The 27383-nt window shown below is 42.2% G+C and overlaps 1 protein-coding gene across 1 annotated transcript; it reads left to right on the top strand.

The window, feature by feature from the left end:
- Positions 1-23237: 23237 nt before the first annotated feature.
- On the top strand, positions 23238-27075 carry LOC137043215 (extracellular calcium-sensing receptor-like). The gene is made up of 6 exons (XM_067419403.1): positions 23238-23543; positions 23658-23949; positions 24133-24888; positions 24985-25212; positions 25898-26021; positions 26162-27075. The coding sequence occupies exons 1-6, from the start codon at positions 23335-23337 to the stop codon at positions 27073-27075; spliced, it is 2523 nt and encodes an 840-aa protein (XP_067275504.1). The 5' UTR covers positions 23238-23334.
- The last annotated feature ends 308 nt before the right edge of the window (positions 27076-27383 follow it).

Genomic DNA, 27383 nt, shown 5'->3' with positions numbered 1-27383 from the left:
TATGTAACGTTGTGTAGTGTAAATGATAAATCCCGTCTGACATTTGTGTTGGCTACTGTATACAGGCCACCAGGGCACAATACAGACTTTATCAAAGAATTTGCTGGTTTTGTATCGGAGTTAGTATTAGCTGTAGATGAAGTACTAATTGTTGGGGATTTTAATATCCACGTAGACAATGAAAAAGACGCATTGGGATTGGCATTTAGAGACATTCTAAACTCTATTGGAGTTAGACAACACGTATCAGGACCCACTCATCGCCTTAATCATACTTTAGATCTAATAATGTCACATGGAATAAATGTTGATACTGTTAAAATTCTGCAGCAGAGCGATGACATCTCAGATCATTACCTAATATCATGTATACTTAATTTACCTAAGGCTGTAAAGCCATCCCCTCGCTTCAAATATGGCAGGACGATAACCGCTGCGACTAAAGATTGCTTTGTACATAATCTTCCTCATCAGTTCCATCTCCTCAGCATTACAGATAGCCAAGATGAACTTGATGTTGCAACCGAAACTATGGACTCTATCCTTACTAGCACTTTAGACATAGTTGCTCCCCGGCACTTAAAGAAGATTAAAGCAAATAATCCAACGCCGTGGTACAACGAGCACACTCAGGCCCTTAAAACAGCAGCCAGAAAAATGGAGCGCAGCTGGAAGAAAACAAAACTAGAGGTTTTTCGCAATTTGTGGAAAGAGAGCATGATTGCATACAGAAAGGCCATAAAAACTGCTAGATCTGCTTATTTCTCATCTCTTTTAGAAGAAAACAAACACAACCCTAAGTATTTATTCGATACAGTGGCTAAATTATCAAAAAATAAAGCTTCAGCTTCTGATGTTTGTAAACAACACAGCAGTAATGACTTTATGAACTTCTTTACTAGTAAGATTGATAATATTAGGAATAAAATTATAACCATGCAGCCGTCTATTACAGTATCACTTCAGACAGAGCATTGTAGGGTCACTGAGGAAAAATTACACTCATTCACTGCTATAGGAGGAGAAGAATTGGCTAAACTTGTAAAATCATCAAAATCAACAACATGTATGCTTGACCCTATACCGACTAGGCTATTAAAAGAGATACTTCCAGAGGTCATAGATCCTCTGCTTAATATCATTAATTCATCTTTGACATTAGGATATGTACCGAAAACTTTTAAGTTGGCTATAATTAAACCACTTATTAAAAAAACACAACTTGATCCTAAAGAATTAGTCAATTACAGGCCAATCTCGAATCTACCGTTTCTATCAAAAATACTAGAAAAGGCTGTGTCTTCACAATTATGTTCTTTTTTAGAAAGAAATGGTATATGTGAGGATTTCCAGTCAGGATTTAGACCGTATCATAGCACTGAGACTGCTCTAATTAGAGTTACAAATGATTTACTCTTATCATCTGATCGTGGTTGTATCTCTCTATTAGTGTTACTCGATCTTAGCGCTGCATTCGATACTATCGATCACAATATTCTTCTGAATAGACTCGAAAATTATGTTGGCGTTAGTGGAACTGCTTTGGCATGGTTTAAATCGTACTTATCTGACCGTTATCAGTTTGTAGCAGTAAATGAAGAGATGTCACACCGATCACAAGTTCAGTATGGGGTACCGCAAGGCTCAGTGTTAGGACCGTTGCTTTTCACCCTGTATATGCTACCACTGGGAGATATCATTAGGAAACATGGCGTTAGTTTTCATTGTTATGCTGACGATACTCAGCTCTATATTTCCTCACGCCCGGATGAAACCTACCAATTCACAAGATTAACAGAATGCATAGCTGATATAAAAAATTGGATGAATAGTAATTTTCTGCAACTTAATTCAGATAAAACTGAATTTTTAATTATTGGACAGAAAAGCTCCACAAAGAGTAACCGAGAATACTGTCTAACACTTGATGAGTGCTCTGTCAAGCCCTCGTCGTCAGTGAGGAACCTGGGTGTGCTCTTTGATACCAATCTTTCATTTGAAAGCCACGTTTCTAGCATCTGTAAAACCGCATTCTATCATCTTAAAAATATATCTAAATTACGGCACATGCTTTCAATGCAAAATGCTGAACAGTTAGTACATGCGTTCATGAGCTCAAGGCTAGATTATTGTAATGCTCTACTGGGTGGTTGCCCTGCTCGCTTAATAAACAAACTCCAGCTAGTCCAAAATGCAGCAGCTAGAGTTCTTACTAGAACCAGGAAGTATGATCATATTAGTCCAGTTCTGTCAACACTGCACTGGCTCCCTATTAAACATCGCATACATTTTAAAATCTTGCTTATTACTTACAAAGCACTAAATAGTTTAGCTCCCCGGTACTTAAGCGAGCTCTTAACGCATTATACCCCATCATGTCGATTGCGGTCTCAAAACTCTGGCCAGTTGATAATACCTAGAATATCTAAATCAACTGCAGGCGGTCGATCATTTTCCTATTTAGCTCCTAAATTGTGGAATAGTCTTCCTAGCATTGTTCGGGAAGCAGACACACTCTGTCAGTTTAAATCTAGACTAAAAACACATCTCTTTACTATGGCATACACATAGAACATTTTTTTTTTTTTTTTAAACTTGCATCTTTATTGGAGTTTTATAATAACAACAAAAAGTAATTACAAAAAGAAAGGAGAAAAAAATATATATATATATACATATATATATACATACACACATGCATGCATACATACATACACACATACATATCCAACATCGAACCAAATCAACTGAGGCCTAGGAGGAGGTATCTAGTACAATTGAAACAAACAAACAATAAGTCAAATTATGATCTTCGGAAACACTGAATAATAAACCGTACATATGCATAACTTCTTTCATCTCTTGTGCAAAATTACCAGAACCCAATCGGTAGAGTCTCACAGATTCAACACACAATGTATAGTTATATAATGAGGAAAAGTTATGCAGACTCTAGGGCAAGAAAGTGGGTCCATTTTCTCCATTTTTCCTTAAATGATGATTCTCTTAACCTTATAGTGTAGGTTAATTTTTCCATTATGAAAATGTTTTGAATTATATTTGTCCATTGCTGTTGATCTGGGATGTTCGATTTGAGCCAAAGTCTAGTAATAGCCTTTCGGGCAGCAGATAACAAAATCTTGGATAAATAAAGATCCTCCTTTCGCACACTTTCTGCAATGTTTCCAAGAAGCAAAACTTTACAGTCCTTTGGGATCCTGTATCCCAGTACCTTCTGTAACGTATTGTTAACAATAGTCCAAAATGGTTGAATTTTAGGACATGTCCAGAAGATGTGAGCATGGTTTGCATCCCTACTACCACAGTCCCTCCAACAGTCTTGAGGTATCCCAAGTTGTTTACTCTTCAAATAAGGGGTGATGAAAAACCTTATAAGACACTTCCAATTAAATTCTCTCCACTGTTGGGAGTTGGTGGAGGTCTGGAGTAGACGGCATGTTTGGTACCATTCCTCCTCTGTGAGGACAATCTTTAATTCAGACTCCCATTTTGTTTTTACGTAAAGTGTAGTGTTTTTCAAGTTCTCCATCAGACTCCGATAGAGTTTAGATACAATCTTATTAGTCTTTTGTTGATAAGCGCCACACATTATTTCAATAAGAGGGTTTACCACGTCAGAAGAAGTCCCCTTAATTTCTTTGCAGTAGTAATCTCTCAATTGTAAATATCTGAAAAGGTCATGGTTATTTAGATCGAAACTATCCTTTAGCTCCTGAAAATTCTTCATCTTGTTATTTTTAGTAGCTATACAGAAAGCTGTCAGACCCCTATTCATCCAATCCTTAAAAGTCCTGTCATAAATGCCCGGCTTAAAACTATTGTCCAGTGCGATCCATTTTAGTATTCTTTGATCATTTTTAAGTTTAAATTTTTTAATCAAAGAGAACCATATCTCAAGAGAGAATTTAACTATAGGATTCAGACCCTTCCTTAAAGTGTCATCTAGGCCTTCCTCCCCCAACAGGGTTTGAACATTATGACCTGGTACAGAAGTCTCAATATCTTTCCATCGTGCAATATAAGAGTTATCACACCAAAGGCACAAAGGTCGTAGTTGTGCAGCTTGAAAGTACAGTTTTAAATTTGGCAAAGCCATTCCACCTTTCTCTTTTGGCAGATGTAAAGTAGAGAGACGTATTCTGGGACGTTCCCCCCCCCCCATATGAACCTTGACACCATTTTGTCCCATTGTGCAAATTGTTGAAGTGGTATTTCCACTGGAAGTGACTGGAACAAATACAGGAGCCTTGGCAGAATATTCATTTTTATTACAGTTATTCTGCTACTAAAATCTAACGGGTAGGTCGACCATCTCTCCAAATCTTTTTTTATGTTATTATTTATTGGCTTATAGTTTGCTTTGTATAGCAGCTCAGGGTTTTTTGTTATTATTACGCCTAAATATTTCAGTGTTTTTGTTTTCCAATTTATATCTAATTTATTTTTAATTTCTTCTCCTGGACAGTAATTAAAGTGAATCATTTGAGTTTTTGTGATATTTAGTTTATAACCGGAGCAAACATGAAACTGTTCAATTATCTCCAAAAGTTTAGGGAGAGAGGTGTCCAACTCCTGCAAGTATAGCATAATATCGTCAGCGTATAATCCTATTTTGTGCTCCATTTGTCCCATAGTGATACCCTTTATTCCCTCCTCTTGTCTGATAGCCTGTGCCAATGGTTCAATGTACAGAGCAAAGAGGATGGGGCTCAAACAGCAGCCTTGCCTTGTCCCTCTACTCAAAAAAAAACGATCTGTTAGAGACCCATTCACCTTGATTCTGGCAGTAGGCTGCTGATAAATTGCCCTAATAATTTTTATTGAGTCTTGATTGAATCCGAATCTTTCAAGCGTCTGGTACAGGAATTCCCACCCCACCCTGTCAAACGCCTTTTCAGCGTCCAAACTTATAAGAGCTGTACTTGATTTATCTCTGTTGATTTTTCCGAGTATGTGTAAAGTTCTTCTAATATTATCCTGTGTTTGTCTAGCTGGAATAAATCCACATTGATCCTCATCAATCAATTCTGTAACAAATGATTCCAGTCTTTTAGCAATAATTGAAGTATACAATTTATAGTCCACATTCAAAATGGAGATGGGTCTGTAATTAACACAATCCTCTCTATCTTTCCCCTCCTTGGGAATCAACGACACAATGGCCTCTTTCCAAGATGGTGGAATGCAGCCTTCCTTTATCGTCCAGTTAAAAGATCTTAATAAAATTGGGTTCAGATTGTCACGAAATTTTCTGTACCACTCCGCAGGAAACCCATCACCACCTGGGGTTTTATTAGTCTTCATTTTTCCCAGCGCTTTATTTAGTTCTTCTAGTGAAATCTCTTTGGTGATTGTTTTGTTCTGTATCATCCCAATGCTAGGTAAATCTAATGAATCAAGGACATTTCTTATGTACCACTTGTTCACGGTCTCATCTTGTGAATACAGTTTTTGATAATATTCCCTGAGAATCTTTTCAATCTCCTCAGGTTTAGTTTCAATTTTCTGTGATATTGGGTTTTTAATTTTGTGAATTGCAGTATCCGCATATTGTTTCCGCAGTCTACGAGCAAGTAGCTTCGCTGACTTGGGACCAAGTTCATAATAACTTTGCTTGACGTATCTTGCCTTTTTCTCTACTTCTTGATTAAGTAATTCTTCTATTTGTATTTTTACTTCCTTTATCTGTTTTTGTATATTTAATTCTCTTTTATGCTTGAATTTATTTTCTAGCTCTTTCAAAGTAATCATCAATTTTTCGTACTTCTGTTTTCTAGCTCTCTTAAGTTGTGCAGTTATAGCTATTAGTTTTCCCCGCAGCACAGCCTTCAACGCATCCCAAAGGATTAAAGGGTCAACTTCCCCATTATCATTTTCTCTAAGAAATGTATCAATTTCCTGCTTAATATCATTCACAATTTTCTCATTGTTGAGAATACCCACATTGAGCCGCCACACAGAGTTTTTGGGTGTGGAGTCTATTTGGATAGTTAAAAAAATCGCATTATGATCAGAAACATCAGCGACTCCAATTCTACAGTCCAACACTCTGTAGCATGTTTCCTTTTGCATTAGAAAATAATCAATCCGTGTATGTACAGAGTGCGGGACAGAATAATGGGTATAGTCTCTTTGTGTGGGGTGTAATAGCCTCCATACATCTGCAAGTCCAGTTTCTTTGAGTGTAGTGTTTACAAATTTTCCAATTGCTTTTTTACTTCTGATTTGGCTAGTTGTGTCCAGATTATAATTCAGTATTACATTGAGATCCCCACCACAAATACAAATTCCCTCAGATTCTAGAGAGATCATATCAAATAAGTCTTTAAAAAAGTGTCTATCACTTTTTGGAGGTGCATATATACAAACTAAAGTCAATTTGCTGCTTTCAACTTTGCCTTTCACTATAACGTAGCGCCCCTCTTTGTCTTTTATTTCTTTATATGTATCAAATTTCAACGACTTCGATATGAGGATGGCTACACCTCTTTTGTGACTATGAACATGAGAACTGTGGTATATTTTCTCGTATCCAAATTTTTTTAATTTCTCGTGCTCTTGTGGTGACAAATGGGTTTCCTGTAGAAAGATAACGTGTTTATTTTCTTTCTTTATTTTTGTCATTACCCTTGCTCTTTTGATTGCATTCCCAAGACCGTTTACATTCAGTGACATTATTTCAAGTTTTTGTATCATCCGATAATAAAATAAAATGTAGCTCTTCCTCCTCCCAAAGCCTCCCAAATAAAAAGCAATGAAAAAGAACTAATGAACATACAGAAGTATATTTAGAATGAACACAATGACTTCCAAAATGAGGTACTAAAAGTACACTCTGGGTTGTAATCCCAACATTAACCTGTTAAGCTGATTTCTAAATTTTGAAAAAATCCTAAGAAATGTATACTCAGACTAAAACAAATACAGTTTGTGAATCCTTTGCACTAAAAGCATAATTATGGTCTCATTTGAAAGCAGACACCTGGCAGTTTACTGTAAAGTCAAAATGATAATATTTTTTATAATAAAAAAAAGCTATAATAAGCTTCAAAGTTTTGTAAAGTTATTAGAAATTTATTTGTATGATATATCTTTATGAAAATAAAATTGAAGTGGGCCTTGGAGAAATCTAGAAATGCACTACAGCTAAAGCCACAAGTCTGACCATGTTATATTTCAGATCTGAAGATGATCAGTCTAAAACTCTGCATTTTATTAAACGTTTTACAAGATCGTTTCATGTGATTTTATTTTGAGATATCGCTGAAATATCAACTGATGTTTATTGCCACATCTTCTCAGCTTTCAGTCGCTGTATTGCCTCTATTGTTTAGAGGTGCAAACTGCCCCATTCAGTTTGTCTCCCCGGCATTCACACTTCTGCGGACTGGTTATGGCTCCAATTATTATTCTTTTGTCTGCATTATAATTACTAACGATTCTCTATTCAAACTGTTCTATTCAAACCTCATTTCTAAATCAAACCTCTCACTTTACCCTCACTGAGGCTCTATTGAATGCATTTCGTCCAAATAAGCATTTCAGTAGTTTTACATTTAGAAAATGTTCATAAAAATAAAGTATTTACTCAGTGGCAGGTGCATCTCTAGGGCACGCTAGCATGTTAGCTTAGCACACCAGCAAAACAACAATTTATACGATTAAAATCATGTTTTATTCAAAACTTGCTTCATATCACTTTATAATTTATAAGTCGAGTGTTTTATATAACAATATGTGATCTCATATAGCTTCGGGTCAAAAAATCTGACAGAAAATATACAATGCTAAAAGCTATGTGGAATAGCATTGCATTATAAATATCATCTATTATGAAACCACCCAACATGGCATAAAGAACACAGACCAACCATATATTGCCGCGATTGTGTGTTTATTGTCTTAAAACGTGTTTATCTGCATAAAATAGCGATCTGACGATCCCAGGGAGCTGTGTGGATATGTCCATATGTCAGATACTTCCTGAATGTCACATGGTGTGTCTGTTCTTCATGTGTTCCCCATGGGGTGAATTTTCAGTAGTACAGCTTTCCAGCGCCCTCCGGCTGCCAGAATGAATTGAAAACACAGCATATCACAGCCTACTGCTCTCATAATCACACATCCGCGGATTTTGGATAAAGATTGAATAAATAATACTTCTCTGTATAGAAATTTGACTCAAACGTGTGAGAATCTATCAATATTTCTCCACATCTGCACACTTTTGAAGTAAAAGCCCTGAGGGAAGTTGTTTTGTCGAGTGTCTTCATGACGACCAAGGAGGATTTTTTTATGAATGGGAGCAAATGACGCGCATATTACAATCAAAAGGTAGCGACGCCCAAGATCATATTCATAACTCCTGGAACATATTAACACATTACGGTCACTATAAGACTTTGAGAATAAAACAGAGGTAAAAAAATTAAACTTTAGTCTTAGATCTTTTTAATGATGTATAGTTTGTCAAGGTAATTACTTACATCTGATAGTAATTTTCAGCTAATTTAAACAAAGAGACCTTCAGTGCGTCCTCGTCCTCGTGACGGTTATCAGGTTAAGTGAGGGGGAAAAGCCTCGCACGAAGCGAGGGCCCCCTCCCAGAACTAGTGATAACGCAAAATGAGTTTCACTCATTCCAGGTCAGGTTTGTCATCCTCAAAGTAGGGTAAATATATTCCTAACGCCTAAAGTAGCATCAACTTCGTAGACTACAACCGTAGATTTAATCAGCACGTGTTTTATGTGTGGGTTAATGGTCCCAAAATAAACAAGCGAGAAGCACCTGTAGGACATGCCGACATTTAGCTAGTGCGGGGAACGTTGAAACTCCTGTAGTCGATCGCGTACGCGTTTGATAACTCCCTTGTCTCTGTGGCGAGGGGCGGGTTGCCATGGTGATGCGCTCTCCAGCTGATCCAGCAGGACAGCCGAATCGAGACCTCCGCGATCCTTGGGTTCTTCCACCTCGATTCCCTGATTTCTCATCTCACGTAAAGCCTCCGCCGGGGTGTGGTACAACCGTGGGCCCGTGTCCCAATGGATTCGAAGGTTGGTGAAAGGTGATTGAAATCGGATGCCTTTAGCCTTCAGCGCGCTCTTAATATGTTTATAAGCTCGGCGCTGTTGCACCACTGCCGTGGTATAGTCATGGTCAAACGTTACGGGCTTATCTCGTATGAGTATCTTTTTCTGCCACGCGTTTTTTAGTACGGTCTCCTTGATCTTAAATTCAAGAAAGTTCACGATGATGGATCGCGGGGGAGCATCCGCGGGAGGGTTGGGGCCAAGGGAGCGATGAGCTCGTTGTATTTGCGGGTCAGTACCCTCGCTGATCAACTTTTCACTTCGAAGTAGGTTTTCAACGAAGGTCATTGTGGAACTGCCCTCTTCTCCTTCGCGGACCCCATAAATTCTCAAATTATTCCTTCTCCCCCTTGATTCCAGGTCGTTAATCTTGTCCAGCATCTTCTTTTGCTCCTTAAGTAATTGTTTGACCGCGTCGTTAGCTGCCGTTGACCAAGTCTCAATTCCTCCTATGCGATTCTGAGCTTCTTCGAGTTTTTCACTCTGTTCCTGCACCGCTAGCTTTGTCACTGTTAGTTGATGATTGATGTCATGTTTAAGAGTATTCATCTCTTGTTTTATGTCTGCTTTGAATGCATCAAGATCCGATTTCAGCTCAGTCCGTAGGCCACTTATCTGTTTGCTAATACTTAGCATTGTTTCGTGTAGGGTCTGCGTTGATGCCTCGCCGTCGTCATCTTCTATTTCGGCGTTCACATGTGTTTCGTCTTGTTCAAAATTTAGCTGTTCTTTATCTCCTTGCATTTTCCTAGGCCCTCTCTTGCCTCCCCCTGGCATATTTTCAGACAAAATTTGTCTATTTCAAAAGCAATTACTTTGAATTTCAGGGGAAAGTACAACCCAACTTTGAGGAGCTCAAAGACTAATCCGCCATACTGATCAGCCGTCAACCGGAAGTCTCCACATAGAACATTTTTAACTTTCATTATTCAATTCAATTGACTGATTGTTAGGCTGCATTAACTAGGTCAGCCGGAACCGGGAACACTTCCCATAACACCTGATGTACTCGTTACATCATAAAAAGAGTGACATCTACGCTAATGTTAGTCTCTCTGTTTATCCCGAGGTTTATCCCGGATCTGGGCCCTGTCCGGATCGGATGGTGGACCTGCCTGGACATGACCAACGCATCCTGGAGTGTCTGCTGAGCCGTGTCAAATGGTGTCTCCTCCGAATTTGCCTCACTGGCACGACATGCTCAAAACCCGTCTTCGGCGCAATAATTCCGATCTTTCATGTATTCATACTCTTGTGTAATTGACGCCCCATCCTAAATAAATCTGTCTCTTCCGTGATACCCTGAAAATTTTGAATAATCCGATCTAATATGATTTCCGACCTGTAAGGTTGCCAGAATAATAATCTTACACGGTGTGTTAATAGGCCAGAGGAGAACTGGCACCCCGACTGAGTCTGGTTTCTCCCAAGGTTTATTTTTCTCCATCATGCCCCGATGGAGTTTTGGTTCCTTGCCACTGTCGCCTTTGGCTTGGCTTGCTCAGTTGGGGGACACTAAAAATATGATTAAAGTTATTCAACTTATTATACAAATAAAATATATGAATTAGGTCTTATTTAATTCTATAAACTATAATACTGATCTGCCAACATTGTTGCTATATGATAAATTAAACTAAGCTGATAACATCACTGTTTTCTCCAGTACGGCTGTACAGCCAAATCTAATTTTGTCGCAATATTACCCTGTTTGACACTGTGAAGCTGCTTTGACACAATCGTGATTGTAAAAGCGCTATATAAATAAAGTTGATTGATTGATTGATTGGAGTAGAAACATCCAGAGCCACCGTGCACAGGCGTGTGCAGCACAGAGTATCGCCCTGACTTTATTATCTGTACAGATGTAGCATGTGAGATGCCAGTATTTTTGTAAGATCAAGACTTTTGCTGTGAAAGATGAAAATGTGCTGTTGTGTGGTACAATGATGGAAACTGTATGTTTTGATGACCATTACTATGCATGTACAGTCAGACTGCATCCAGACAGAGGTTTTGAGGTAGTGAATGTTAATGAGCTGTGTTATTTCAAACCATTTGATCTTCAGATGAAATATGGTACAACAGATGCTGCACTGCATATAGTGCCATTGTCACAAACTTGGCCTCTGTGCCTCCCTCCGATCGCCACCAGAGGGCTCCTTCACCCGAGTATTAGCCTCTCCTCCACTAAATTTCCCATAACCCGTACCTGGACTGATTACACTCACACCTGCCTCTTATCACCCAAAATATTTAAGCTTCACTCTCGCACACACTCATTGCGAAGTCTTGTTTTGCCACGGCTGACATTTCTGAGCGCTTCATCTGTAAACGGTATTCCTGTGTTTGACCTTGGACTGTTTTGTACCCTCGAGTTTGTCTTGCTCCCTGCCCTGTGACCTACCTGCTTGTTCCTGAATTACTCTGTCTCATCTGCTGCCTGCCCTGACCCTTTGCCTGCTCTCGTTTACGACTCTTCTTTGCCTTGAATACAACTGTTGCTGTTGTTGACCCCTGCCTGTACGACTACGTTTGTTTATAATAAAGCTGCAAATGGATTCGACCAAGTCTGCTGCCCCGTTACAGAAGACTTCGCCAGACCAGGATCCAGCGGCTATCTATCGTCTGTCAACAGAAGTTTCTGTACTAACCATCCACCAACAACAACTTACCCGTCTCACCGCCGTAACCGAGGAATTAGTGAAGACGCTACAAAGCATGCAACTCCCCAACGCTGATGTAGATCCACCATTACCCAGACCGCCTACACCAGCAGCATCGCCATTTTCCACCACTACGAACCCACTCCTCGCCTTCCCTGAAAAATACGACGGCTCACCAGCAAGATGCAAGGGGTTTCTGCTACAATGCACACTGTTTATGTCACAACAGCCCACTCTATACCCCAACGATGTGAGTCGCAACGCCTTTTTTTGTTCTTTGCTAACTGGTAAAGCACTAGCCACTGGGGCGGCAGTGGCTCAGTGGTTCATGTAGGTTGTCTACAAACCAGAAGGTTGGTGGTTCAATCCCCGGTTCCACCTGACCAAGTGTCGAAGTGTCCATGAGCAAGACACCTAACCCCAGCTGCTTCCGATGAGCTGGATGGCGCCTTACATGGCTGACATCGCCGTCGGTGTATGAATGGGTGAATGTGAGGCAAAAATGTAAAGCGCTTTGGATAAAAGCGCTATATAAATGCAGTCCATAGAACGGGCTACTACCGTGTGGATTAACGGTCAACCAACATTTACCTCATTAGATGAATTCTTAAAGAAATTCTGTGAGATTTTCGAACACGCCAAGGGAGGTAAGGAGGCAGGTGAATTACTGCTGGCACTTCGCCAAGGAAGACAAACTGCAGCAGAATACGCCCTCACATTTCACACACTAGCTGTTCAAACAACCTAGGTTGATGATACACTAAAACTGCCGCAAGGGCCTAAATCTGGATCTTCAGTCTGAGTTGGCTTGTCGCAACGAGGGGAGAACTTTGAATGACTTCATTGATCTGGCTATCCGTGTCGACAACTTAATTCGCTCACAGCGCAATGCAAATCGGCTCCACTCCCCTGTCCTCGGAGGAGAGGGACAGAAGCATTCTGCAACACCTTTGTCTTTATTGTGGTCAACCCGGCCATATGAGAGCATTGTGTCTGACTCGACCCACAAGACGAAGTGTCACTGCGGTGAGTTCCCATTCTCTCTCTCCTAATATTGAGATTCCAGTCAGACTCATGTTAACCCTTAAAGACCAAGACAGCCGCCCGCAGCTAAAAAATAACTAGCGTTCTAAAATGTTTAATAACTTTTTAAACCGCAACATTTTAGAACGATAGTTATTTTTAGTCAATGCTGCATATTTTGATGATGCATCAATGCTGACTACGGAGCCCCTGAATAATCAATCGCGATTAATGTTATATATATTTGATTATTCAGGGGCTCCGTAGTCAGCATCGATGCGTCATCAAAATATGCAGCATTGACTAAAAATAACTATCGTTCTAAAATGTTTAATAACTTTTAAACCGCTAATCCAATCTGTATGCTGTAAACTGCACCATAAAGAAGATACTCTCTGCTTTCCATTGGTATAATATCCCAGTCAGCAAATTTCCTTTGGCCCAGATCTGGCCCAGATAAACAGCTTAGATGTGGCCCAGATTAGATTGTGTTTGCCGGCCCAAATCTGGCCCACTTCTTCTTTACCACAGCTCAGCCAAAGCAGTGCCATAACTCCACCAACCGTGAGCCAAACAATACAATTGTATGTGACCCTAATGTGGGCCTTATATGGATATTTAGTATGGCTGAGTTTTGTTAAAATCTAATGGCCCTTATGTGGCCCACATGCAACTTTGAGCATTATTTAAGAGTCTTATTAACTCCATGGTAAATAAAACACTCAACAACAAAAATTTATTCAATAATTTACTTTTGACAAATATTTACAGTTAATCAGAAACCATTTTTATTAATATAAATAACATTCAAAGTGTGACACCAAATTTCAAGTGTGTATTATGCTAAACTAGCAATGAGAGTTAAAGTAGAAGGGAGGGGGGAATCACAGTAACTTGCTAAAGATAACAAACAACAACTTCACAAGAGAAAAAAAGTCTCTAATTGTAAATAACCACTCTGAGACAAAGTTAGGAGATCTAAATGGAGAATTAATTAAGAGGGTAATCCACAATCATAGTCAAAAGCAGGTAAAAGGTCATACACAAGCAAACAGTCCAAAAAGGCAAACAAGACAGGAGAGACAGGCAAATGGGTAATCCGGGAAACAGGCAAGAAATCGTCCCCGGTTAAGTATGTAACCTTAGTTCCCTGAGAACAGGGAACGAGACACTGCGTCAGCTGACGCTACGGGGAACGCCTTCAGCGTGACAGGTGTCTGAAATCGCTCTCAAATCACAATCCTACTGACCGTCTGCAGCTGGTGATGTCATCACCGTGCGACCAGGAAGTATAAAAGGGCACCGTGCCAACATGACGCTATCCGCTTCGTCTGAAGGGACTGTGGGCAGGCACACCTTGAAGCACGGCCATCGGACGCAGCGTCTCGTTCCCTGTTCTCAGGGAACTAAGGTTACATACGTAACCGGTGACGTTCCCTTTCGAAAGGGAACTCGAGCTGCGTCAGCTGACGCTACGGGGAACGATATACCCACACCGCCATGCTGAGGGGAGTGCACGCCCCTTACTGGCAGTGAGAACTGCCTGGACGAGAGTTCGAAGAAAGTCTGAACCACTCCCCCTCTAGCCACACAGGCTGCCAGTGACATCATTCCCTACGGTCATAGCCCAAGCTATATGCCTAAGAGAGAACCTTATTAAGTTTTATCTAAGGTTTCCTACCCTCGGCTTGCTCGAAGGCCTGGGACCTACTACTTCGACGGAAGGAGTCCCTTAAGGGAATGTGGCTAGGGGACCCGAGGGCACCCCAGCCCGTCACTTATTTGGGAAAGCCTTCACCGAACGCCACCAGGGAGGCCTCACCTGGCATCACTTCTGTGGGACACCCCAGCTTGGCCAACCCTGTCTGTAAAACAGAGCCTCCGGACATCGCTCTTACTCATGAGCATCCAGACTGAGGGACTGCAAACTGGCAATGTCCTCCTCAGACCAGAACTCGGAGACGGGAATCCTGGAGAGCAGTACTCAGCTTAGTGCTTCTTACCCTTGCCAGCGAGGGGAGTCTCTTCTGCTCAATCCTAGGATCTACTGAACACATTTATTACAGGGGTGCTCAGGAGGCCGAAAAAGGCCTATGGACTGATCTAACCGGGAGGCCCCGAGGGGGGCCTGCCCGTCTGATCAGACTCAAGCGGCCGTAAGCTCGCAGATGACCCTCAATGAGGGGAGCTCTTAAGCCAGCCTGGTAGGTAAACCATGCTGTAGGCTAGCCAGTCCCTGTCCTGAAGGAGTCTCGTCGTGCTAGGGCATGAGCCCGCCCTTGAGTTATACCGGCCAAGGCCGGGACCCACCGGCGGGAAACCGCTAGCTGTCAGCACAAAGCCAGTTATGCGTTCCCGCTCAAGGGAACCGTTTCCCCCCCAGGGAGGCCAAGAGGCGCCTCTACCTGGCACCGTTGGTGCTAGCTGTTAAAAGCCGCAGGAAGGTGGCTTTACTGGTTCCTCAGGGGGCCCATGAGGCCATAACACCAGAAGCCACCCATGCTCATGGCTAGCTTGTCACCGAGTCCTGGTCCGGGGATCCCTTCCCAAAGAGACCCAGAAAGGCCTGACAGCATAATACACTGGCCTACCGAGCATCCCGGCTGGGAGGCTCACCCTCAGGCGGCCTGGAGAGGCCTGCTACCTGTCAGCCAATGTGCAAACTGTCGGAGGTTGCTGTGTTCCCGGGGCTCGCCTCCAGGGAGGCCTGTTTGATGCCTACGTATAGTCCGGTCTTCTAGGGTGGCCTGGAGAGGCCTATTGCCGAATGGCAGTTCCCTATTAGATTGGTGACAGACGGTGCTTATCCGATGGCAAATCCCACCGGAAAACCCCAAAGGGCCAGGAAACCCCAAAGGGCCAGCGGCCCGTAGAGGCCTTCTGTGACGGCGCAGTCTCCCAGGCAGCGCCTACCAGCGTGGACCTAAACACAATGCCCACAGCAGTGCACTCAGCATAAAACGCCTTGGACCCTCTAAAGCGAGAGGAGTACAACTTACGCCACCTGCCTCCAGGGCGGCCGTCTGGTCGTCCAGCAGTCTGCCGTCCACACAAGGGCGTCAGCCGTGACAGTATTTTGGCTCCAGGGGAGCATCCTACCAACTTATGCTCTCCGATGGTTGCGAAGTACAGCTCAAACCGAGCCCTAAAAGGTGCGAGACCGGGGCAACGAGGAGAAAGGCCTTTTCTTTCACCCCGATGTCCGCCAGGTTCAGCCACAGATGCCTCTCCGTGGCGACCATAGCCGCCATCGACCGTCCGATGGCGACTGCTGTCTGTTTGGCCGCCCGGAGAGAGAGATCCGTGGTGCGGCGCAACTCGGCCCTCGCATCAGGGGGTAGACCCTCCCCCTGATCGAGGTCACTCAGCAGGTCAGCTTGATAAGCCTGCAACACTGACATAGTGTGCAAGTCAGCCGCCGCCTGACCCGCCGACGTGTATGCCCTGCCATTAAGACGTGAAGTCGTCTTCAAGGGTTTTGATGGCAGGGCCGGAGCTCTTAGTGTCGATGGCCGCCCAGACGCGAGCTAATTCGCGAACGTCTCTTCAATGGAAATTAAAACGCTGATGTCGATGGATTTGCTCCGAGTAGGGTTTCTTCCATGCCCCCACGACCTGCTCGTGAAGGTCGGGGAGGAATGGAAGGCTCCCGGGAGCTGGGCGGCTATGGTCGGGGAGAAACCGATCACCCAATCTGTCAGGGCGGGTGGCCTCTCCCCTGGCTCTCTGCCACGGCAGCAGAAGTCCCAGTGCCCCATCACGTGCCCCATCACATCCAGCAGCTCCTCATACATGGGGCAGGATCGCTGAGAGGATTCGGCCTCAGCCTCATTTTCCTCCTCATCCACAGCCATCCTCTGATCGACTGGAAGAGCACGGGCTGATGAAGAGGAGGAGTCTCCATCCGACTCCTCCTCCGTCAGCCTGCCCTCGCGACCTGGCTGATCGTCCGCGAGCACTGTGCTCTCCAGACGATGAGCCAGATCCATCTGGGAGCCCATCACCAGCTGCCGACGGTCAGTAGGATTGTGATTTGATAGCGATTTCAGACACCTGTCACGCTGAAGGCGTTCCCCGTAGCGTCAGCTGACGCAGCTCGAGTTCCCTTTCGAAAGGGAACCAACAAACCAAGAGACATGAATCCGAGGTAAATGCTCAGAAATGCAGTATACACAAAAAAAGACTTCTTGTTTCAAGCCTCTGTGGTCGATTCTGTGATAAGGCATGTTATACCCAATTATGTGTTGTGGCTGAGTTGATATAGGTATGTGTGATATAGGTTGATATAGGTACATGTATCGATGTCTTAAGCCTAGCTGAACGGAGGAATTAGGATATTCTTCTGTAGCCTGACGAGTAACCGTTGTTCATGTGAACTCAAAGACAGCCGGATGCTTTGTTTATAGACTATTTATGGGTGGCTTTTTCACCTATCAATTCGTGTTATTATCCCTTTATTAAAATCAAAGATGTTCTTCAATGATTGTATATTAAGAGCAGGGACACGCTTGTGTGCATTTTGTTTTGTGATTTCACCGGAAAGTATAGAGTCTCTCTCCGCAATGGCTTAAGCGATATATTGACACGCTCATTTGTATGTGAAGGAATATACAAGCCAACCCCCCACCCCCACCCCACCCCCCAAAACAAAGACCAAAAGTGGGCTCCTCCAAAGCCCACAGTATAGTTCGAACACTGCCTGAGAGCGAACGAGCACTGCATCGGAACGACGGATTTGGAGATGCTCCCTAAGCATAAGCGCATCTGAAGTATGAATGAAACTTGTCCAATCCTGATTGGTGTTACGTCATGATGTAGATGTGACGGCATACCCGGAGGCTATAAATGGGAGCCCTGCGCATTGTAACGTCAATTATCATGATGAAGTAAGCATTCTCAGGCGATACGCAGTGTTGCGACGAGACACAGTGCTCATTCCCTCTCAGGGAACAAGGGTTATGTACATAACCCGAGACGTTCCCTATATCGAGGGAATTTCGCAGGGAGGTGTAAGCTGTAAAATCGTATAAAAGTGTACTGAGTAGCCCAACCGGCCACTTTGCAGATGTCCTGCATAGGAACTCCGGAGAGAACGGGCACCGATGAGGCCATGCCCCTGGTGGAATGGGCCCTCAAGACTATAGTTGAAGGCAGTTTGCACACCTGATATGCCAAGGCTATCACCTGCACAATCCAATTACTAATAGTAGGGGTTGATGCATGCAACCCTTTCTTGGGTGACCCAAAACACCCTGCAGAGAAACATTTTTGGCGGAACTCCAGCACTAAAGCCACTGGGCAGTTAACTGGGTCAACCTCACGTTCTCTACACCAAGTAGTAAAAACACTCCACTTGAGGCTGTACAATCTCCTTGTAGACGGAGCCCAGGAACTGAGTAGGGTCTCTTTAACGTCTGCTGGTAGACCATCCTCTCGGTACCTGGCCCCCTCAGGGGCCAGACCCAAAGGTTTCATTTTTCGGAGCGGGGGTGAAATATTGTGCCCCCTGCCTGCGATAGGAGGTCCCTCCTCAGAGGGACTTGCCATGGGGGACCCACCAGCAGAGCTATTATATCCGAGAACCAAACTTGTGTCGGCCAACGAGGAGCCACTAGAAGAAGACTGACTCCTTGTTGCCACACTCTCTCCAGGACCCCTGGGAGCAGAGCGATCGGTGGACATGCGTACAGATGCAGCCTTGGCCACATGCGTGAGGGAGATCCACAGTGGACAGTGGGACGTCTCTCGAGAACATTTTGCATATTGACTCCACCACCTCTGGGTGGAGCCGCCACTTCCCGGGCCTCAGCCCCTGCCCCTGCCTTGACAGTATTTCTGCCCCCTGATTCTGTATCCCCGGGATGTACAATGCCCCGAGGGATAACAATTTTCCTTGTGACCAACGGAGAATGAGATGCGCCAATTTGCATAGGGGGCGCAATCTCGAACCGAACGGAATAACGTTGGACGCTGCTGCTAGATACCCCAATACTTTCTGGAACGGTTTCTACAGTGATGCTGTGGCCCAGCCTTATTCCTGAGACTATCGCCAGAATGGTCTTGACTCGCACGGGGGACGGTTGTGCCCGCATCGAAATTGAATCCCATATTATCTCCAGAGAACGAGTTTTCAAAATTCAATCAGTGTGCAGTGTTTCGAAATTGAATCCCATATTATCCCCAGAAAACTTGTTTTATTTGAGTCTCATTCCCAAGCAATGAATATGTGCCAGAACTACATCTCAATGTTGAATTGCCATTTCGTACGACTACGCCAGTATCAGCCAGTCGTCGATATAATTTAGCACACGGATGTCCTGAAGTCTCAGTGGAGCCAGAGCTGCATCCATGCATTTGGGAAATGTGCGAGGGGAAAGAGCTAGACCGAACGGAAGCACCCAAAATTGGTACACTTCGCCCCCGAACGCGAACCTCAGAAACTTCCTGTGGCATGGAAGAATGGAGACATGAAAATAAGCATCTTTTAAATCTATTGTGAAGAACCAGTCCTTGGGCTGGATCTGACTCACGATGGTGGGAATAGTTAACACTTTGAACCTGAATCTCCTCAGAGACCAGTTCAGATACCTCAGATCTAAAATCGGCCGAAGCCCTCCATCCTTTTTTGGAACTATAAAGTACCGGCTGTAGAACCCAGCCTCCCTCTCTGACGGTGGGATCCATTCTATGGCTCCCTTTGTCAGCAAGGATTTTACTTCTTGTTCCATTAACCGAACCCGCTCTGGCACCACTGCAGTCCATGTCAGCCCATTGAATTTTGGAGGAGGGTGACCAAACTGCAGTCTGTACCCTATTTCTACAGTACGCAGGACCCATGTTGATATATTCGGAAGGCATTTCCATGCGCCGAGATAATCTACTAAGGGAATCAGCCTCTCGAGGCTGGTCTCGGGTATTAACTGAGCCTCGTTCTTCGCTCCCTGAAGCGGATGCCCGGCAGAGAGCTGAAGATGATTTACGGTATGTGGACACACGTGCTGCCCAGACGCAGGTCTTTCTTGAGGCGACTGGAGCACCACCTGTCCCTGGGAAAACGATCTGGCACAAAGCCTCTGTGATGGTGGGATTACCACATCGTTTTCCCATCGAGAGCACCGCGCAAGAGGCAACCTCGATTGCCCTCGCGCGGGAGGGGCCGCTCTTAGAAAGACTGCCGTGGCTAGGATTTATTTTTGCACATGACGGTGCAAGGAGCTGGTTGACGGCTGAGGCTGCCCACTAGTGGCAGCCTTTCCAGATTTTGGCCGACGAGGAAGGAACTGCCGCTGATTGTTTCTTCAACTCCTGAAACCTGTCGACGACCGAATTAACAGCATCGCCGAACAGGCCAGAAGGCGATATCGGGGAACCCAGGAGAAATGTTTTATCTTTCTCCTTCATTCCCAATAAAATTAGCCATAGGTGTCTCTCCACCGTCACCATTAAGGCCATGGAGCGGCGGATGGCACGGGCCGTCTCCTTGGTGACGCGGAGAGACAAATCAGCAGTCTTTCTAAGTTCGAGGATATCCTCCGGAGAGGGACACTCACCCTCGTCTAGCTCTTTAACCCCATGCGTTTCATAGATCGTATACTATTGTTCAACATTCACTGCTCGTTAAACATCACACACTATTACTTTATCAAACTCAGTATCATCAGAAATATTAAAGACTCCAGCTTCGATATTTGAACACTGTTTATGATAAAACTGGGTTGTAGTGACATTAATTTCTTAATTTATGTCAGGAGTGCCTTAATATTGATCCATTATGAACGATATTTTGAATAGATTTTCACATGCAAATTAATTCTCTCTTGTCTGCACTGGTTTGTTTGTGTTCACAGAGATCACAAAAAACAGCTTTCAGTTTAGCTCTTAGTTCAAAAGTGCTCATATTTGGAGAAATCACATGTTTGCAAAATATTTTGTCATACAGAATACAATTTCTATTAATTTCATCTCCTGTGAATGATATGCTTCATATATCAGTCATCAGGCGTTCATTTGCCCTCTGATCTGCCAATCTTATGATATTGCTCAACACCGCCCTCGCATGACGTGCTTCTCCTGTGTGGACATTTCCTTATTCTGGCTCTGTGAAGAGCGAGTCTATTCTACATTTCTACAAGTGAACTAAAAAGCTAATAAACACACGATAACTATGGAATAAGGTTTTTGTGTGATTTGTCAAGTGATTTCGGCTATTTTATATCAATAATGGATGTTTACATTATGACTGCTAACAGGTGTAGCGATTCGCTCCATATAAAATGATAAATATAACATGTTTTACCATCACCATTTGAATGAAAAGTCCATTAAATCGCAACAGGAAACTAATAAAAACACTCAAGGTCTGAAGTGAGATAAAGAGTGAAGGTGTAATTTTAATGTTCTAATTTGTTATGTTGGAGCAGAGCTTTGTCTATTTATGTTACAATAATTCACATAATGTGCTTTTAGTTTATTTTTTATTTTTTAGAAAGACAAGCTAATGTGGAGTACTAAATGAAATACTGTGCTGTTGATGGGTAATGTAGGCAGGCATACATGTTATAATGGATTTGAGTAATGTCTGTTAAAAAAAACAAAATATTCATAACAAAAGGATAATGAGGATTTCGTCTCAGACATTCAAAAGTGTGAAACGGTCGTCGAGTGAGCACATTGTAGCATCAATTGAGCCATAACAGCCTCATATTTTAAATAAAGCATGACCACAATTGTGCCTTCAATTTAGTTGTAGTTATAAGTCCTTATACTACATTCACATAATATTTTATACATGAAGAACAATATTTAAAATATTAAAATATATATATTTTTATGTTTTAGCCTATATATCTCTATATTAATAACTGTCTGAGTAATTCTATGTATTCAGCTGTAAACTCTCAAGTGTTGGCTTTCTAAATATATATTGGTTATGTTTATATTCAGAATACCGTATGCGTATGAGCAGCTGTCTTTATACTATGAGCATGTCTAAAGGCTCCATTTGCCAGATCGGGATATGACAGGTAAGGGGTTTTGGCGCCCGACTCGCCGCCATATACTGTATGGCTTGGTGGGCAGTACCGGGGCTTTAAGGGACGATGCCGATTCGGGTGAGAGATAGCCCTGCGAGAGCATCTTCCACCAGCGGCATCGTCCCCTAGCTGGCCTCACGCGCCCCCAGAACATTGGAATAATCTAGCACGGGGGGATTGGAAATGCGTGATGAATAAGGCCTGTTCCAGGACCTGCACAACTCATTATGCAGGTCCGGAAAAAATGGCAAGCCCCGGCGAGGTGACTGAGAGAAACCAATCATCCAGCCTACTTGATGGCTGGATTTTGTGTCTGTCTTGTGGCCACTCGATATTTAATTTGGCCACAGCGTGGGTCAGCACCTCAATAAGCTCCTCTTGGGCGGGTGAATGAGGTGGCGACATATATTCTGCTCTACCCGCCTCGATGTTGATCTCATCCGGTTCCTCGGAACCAGAGAGAATCAACATCGGGTTCTCCACCCCGGGGCAAGCGGCCGCAATGCGAGCTTCCACACCCGGGAGAACCTCTGAACTGTCAGAGGAAGATTGAGAAAGTGCCTCGGCAGTCTCAATCTCCGCTGACAAATCCAGTTGTGAGCCCCATGATCTGCGGGCCCAGAACCACGGAGCTCACGTGGTTGGCCGGCCTCATCAAAGACCGCCAAACGCGAGCGCAACACCCTGAGCGTCAGCAGCTCACAATGACTGCAGGCGGCTCCCTCGAGAGCCGCCTGAGCATGCTGAATGCCCAGGCACTGTACACATAGAGTGTGTGTCCATTCGAAATGAAGCGGGGACACGGGTGCACACACCTTTTAAATTCAGTTGCCATAATATTTATTTTTTGAATATATTTATATGAGCGACAAACAACAATAAATAGACAGACAGTTTTTCACACAGAGCGCTATGCTGAAGAGCGATAACTGATGCTACAATGCGCCGGGCTCCCCTTTATAGCTTCCAGGTATGCCATGACGTAACACCAATCAGGATTGGACTTGTTTCATTCACACTTCAGATGCGCTGATGCTTAGGGAGCATCCCCAAATTAGTCAATCCGACGCAGTTCCCTGCGAAGTTCCCTTGATATAGGGAACTAGGATTGTGACACTGAACTTCAGACAAGAGTAAATGTATAATCTCCTGTGAGTTCTTTAAAGCAGCTGAAATATTTATTAATGTCAATGGTTTCCCAAATAAGCAAGCAACCATGTGTGTAATCAGGTTTTTAAAAACAGGTAATCTGAGTGCATAGCATAAACTGTAATGATTCAATATCCAGTTTTAAAATTTACTGCATTCTGACAGTGTAAGAAAATTAGAGACTGTAAAATGATCTTGACTTTATTTTACCCATGATTGATTTGTCTCATGCGCCCTATGAGGTCATTGGTTATGTTCACAATCATTCATCCATAATAATTATGTCTATAAAAGTATGAATACTGTATCAGGTCAAATACATTTGACAGCTGTAGTTAAGCTCAATCTTTGTGATGCTTCTCGTTCTTTACACACTCTTGCTTTTTAGTCTGCTACATGCAAAGACAGGCGACATTCCTTGTCTAATGATGGGAGACCCAAAGTACCCGCTATTTTTTAAGGCTGGAGATGTTACTATTGGGGCACTTTTTCCAATCCACAGGATAGAGACAGTACCTTCATTTGAGTTTACACAAAAACCTCAGCTTCTATCATGCACCAGGTTTGTTATGCCATGTGACATTTAGATAGTGTGTACATGCATGTCCATTACTATGCCACTTTCTTTATCTGTTTATTTATTTAGTTGATACTTACTGGTTTAATTTGTTCACAGTGTGAATCTGAGAGATTTTCGTTTGGCTCAAATCATGATCTTTGCCATTGAGGAGATTAATAGAAGTGAAAATTTACTCCCAAATGTTTCTATGGGCTACTCAATTTATGATACATGTAGTTCAAGAATGTCTTCTATGAGTGCAACAATGGAACTAATGAATGGTCCAGAGTTTGTAGCAGGGAAAAGATGCAATGGACAAGGGTCTCCTATACAAGCCATCATTGGAGAAACAGAGTCGTCTGCCACAGTGATTCTTTCGAGAACTACAGGACCTTTTAAAATTCCAGTGGTAAGTAGACATTAAAAAGTCTGACAAGATCATCACACAGTAATGCTAATTTGATGTTCTTTCTTTCTTTCTTTTTTTTCTTTCTTTCTTTCTTTCTTTCTTTCTTTCTTTCTTTCTTTCTTTCTTTCTTTCTTTCTTTCTTTCTTTATTTCTTTCTTTCTTTCTTTCTTTCTTTTCTTTCAGATAAGTCATGCAGCCTCCTGTGAATGTCTTAGTGATAGGAAAGATCACCCCTCATTCTTCAGGACCTTTGCTAGTGATTACTACCAAGGCAGAGCCCTAGCATACATAGTCAAGCACTTTGGCTGGTCTTGGGTGGGAGCTGTGAACAGTGACAATGACTATGGAAACAATGGAATGGCCATATTTCTAAATGCAGCACAGAAGGAGGGGATCTGTGTGGAGTACTCTGTGAAATTCTATCGAACAGAGCCAGAGAAACTAAAAAAAGTGGTAGACGCAATTAAAAAGAGCACTGCAAAAGTGATTGTTGCATTTGTTTCATTTTTTGAGATGGGCTTACTTGTTGATCAGTTGAGTATTCAGAACATTACGGGTCTCCAATTGGTCGGTGTGGAGGGGTGGATAACTTCAAAGAATTATATCACTCCAAAAACCGTCCGTGTGCTGGAAGGGTCACTGGGGTTTGCAGTGAGAAAAATCAATATTGAAGGTTTTGCAGATTATGTTATAAAATCATTCTGGGACACAGCTTTCCCATGCTCAGAGAGTCAGGGAAATGATTCTCAGATTGAATTAAAATGCAGAAGATATCAGGATCTACTTGCACTGAAAAATTACAATGAAGATGTGCCTGAACACAGATATTCAAGCAATGTTTATAAAGCTATTTATGCTGTGGCTAATTCACTACACAGTCTACTGAAGTGCAATGGACCAGAAGGTTGTGAGAACAGCCTGACAATACAACCACAGCAGGTAAAAGAGAATATAGCTTAAACAGTGACATCAAATAAATAATAATTTTAGGGTGACAATGAATTTCTCAATAAAAGCTCATTTGTGTTTGACCAGGTGGTTGAGTCTTTGAAAAAGGTAAATTTCACCGTAAAGATGGGAGATCATGTATGGTTTGACAACACTGGTGCCACAGTAGCCCAATATGAAGTTGTGAACTGGCAACAGGAATCTGGTGGAACAATTCAGTTTAAACCAGTAGGATACTATGATGCCTCACTGCCCACTGACCAGCGCTTTGTGGTTAACACTGAAAATATAATCTGGGCTGGAGGACAGCTAAAGGCAAGTGGAATTTTTTTGTTCAAAGTTTAAAATAAAGAAAGGAGGACATTAAAATGACAGCTTTATTAGGAACGATAGTACCCTCCAACGCTTTTTAAAGATCTACATTACTTTCTACACTACATCTACATTGTAGGAAAAGAAACAACGAAAATATTTAATTTAACCTGTTAACTGTCATCCCCTTTTTGAAAATGTACATGAAAATTCACTATCCAACCTTGCAATTCAAGAATGCTTCGGAATATAGACATAAGTTTGGTCTCATTTTAAAGAAGACAGTCAGCAGTGTATTGCTCAAGTGAAATCACTTCAAAAAAGTAAAGTATAAAAAAGAAATGGAACTTTAAATTTACTGTAGATCAAATATACTGTACTAGATATTTAATATTTAAACCATTAGCATTAGCAAACTATATGCCTAATTTGTGTTAAAAAAATAAATAAAATAATTATAATTAATGTGACTTGAAATTGTGTAAGTGATGATAAACCTTGAAACGCATTTGCAGATGGTACAAAAAAATAAAAATAATATATATATATATATATATATATATATATATATATATATATATATATATATATATATATATATATATATTGCTATTATTGCTATACTTTTTATTTTATCTTCATTCTTCAGAATCAACATAAATAACTTTGTACAAATTATTCTATATAGAAGCCACACTCTGTGTGCAGTGAGAGCTGTCCTCCAGGCACTAGGAAGGCTGCACAAAAAGGAAGACCTGTCTGCTGTTATGACTGTATTCCCTGTGCAGATGGCGAAATAAGCAATGAGACAGGTAAACTTCAGCCCATCTCAAGGGTCCAAGTAAAGTTGCCTATTTGCTATTTTTGTGTTTTTCTTTTATATCAAAGGAGTTTATAAATAAAATAACTTTCAGTGTATCTCTAACTATAGTAAACATAACTTCCTTTCCAGATTCAAATAACTGCAAGCAGTGTCCAGGGGAATACTTGTCTAATGCTGAGAAAAATAAATGTGTGTTAAAGGCTGTAGAGTTTCTGTCATTCACAGAAGTTATGGGTATAATGCTAGTCTTTTTCTCACTGTTTGGAGTAGGATTAACTGTGCTTGTGGCCATCTTGTTTTACAGCAAGAAGGACACGCCCATAGTAAAAGCCAACAACTCAGAGCTGAGCTTCCTGCTGCTCTTCTCATTGACTCTGTGTTTCCTCTGTTCACTTACTTTCATTGGTAGGCCCACTGAGTGGTCTTGTATGTTACGTCACACTGCATTTGGGATCACTTTTGTCCTCTGTATCTCCTGTGTTCTTGGGAAAACAATAGTGGTGTTAATGGCCTTCAAGGCTACACTTCCAGGAAGTAATGTCATGAAATGGTTTGGGCCTTCTCAACAGCGACTCAGTGTTCTTGCCTTTACCCTTATACAGGTTCTAATCTGTGTTCTGTGGCTAACATTGTCCCCTCCATTTCCCCAGAAAAATATGAAATATTATAAGGAAAAAATTATTCTCGAGTGCAGCCTGGGTTCTACTATAGGTTTCTGGGCTGTTCTGGGTTATATTGGCCTGTTGGCTGTTATGTGCTTCATTCTAGCTTTTCTGGCTCGCACGCTGCCTGATAACTTTAATGAAGCCAAATTCATCACATTCAGTATGCTAATATTTTGTGCTGTATGGATCACATTTATCCCTGCTTATGTTAGTTCTCCTGGGAAATTTACAGTAGCTGTGGAGATATTTGCTATTTTATTCTCAAGTGTTGGTTTACTATTCTGCATTTTTGCCCCTAAATGTTATATAATCTTGCTTAAGCCTGAACAAAATACAAAGCAACATATGATGGGAAAAACAACATCTAATTTCTATTGACAAATAAAACATGTTTATATTATTTTGCAAGTTATGATGTTTTTATTGTTTGCAAGAATGTTTGTGTGCACCTAGAGGGGTTGGTCTCAGGTCAGTGCCATTGAACTGTGATGTGATGAAACGTGAAAAACAGGCTAACACAAAGGCCCAATATCATTTCTATTCATCTGAGGTAACAATGTCATATGTGTCTCTAAAAACACAGCATGATGCAAATACAACCTTTAATTAAAACCTAGCTGGAAAATACAGACAATACTATTGTCATAAACATCAAGGGCGTGGAATTGTTTTCAACAACAAAGACA

Source organism: Pseudorasbora parva, chromosome 16 (genome assembly GCF_024679245.1).
Source record: "Pseudorasbora parva isolate DD20220531a chromosome 16, ASM2467924v1, whole genome shotgun sequence".
In the NCBI taxonomy this organism is placed as follows: Eukaryota; Metazoa; Chordata; class Actinopteri; order Cypriniformes; family Gobionidae; genus Pseudorasbora; species Pseudorasbora parva.
This window is presented reverse-complemented; position numbering and strand designations above follow the sequence as displayed.

Excerpts from the sequence above, each read along its gene's own strand:
- LOC137043215 (XM_067419403.1), top strand. The coding sequence starts at position 23,335 with ATGCTTCTCGTTCTTTACACACTCTTGCTTTTTAGTCTGCTACATGCA. Across the intron at positions 25,213-25,897 it reads GGGCTGGAGGACAGCTAAAG|AAGCCACACTCTGTGTGCAG; the intron begins GCAAGTGGAATT and ends TATTCTATATAG. Across the intron at positions 26,022-26,161 it reads CGAAATAAGCAATGAGACAG|ATTCAAATAACTGCAAGCAG; the intron begins GTAAACTTCAGC and ends CTTCCTTTCCAG.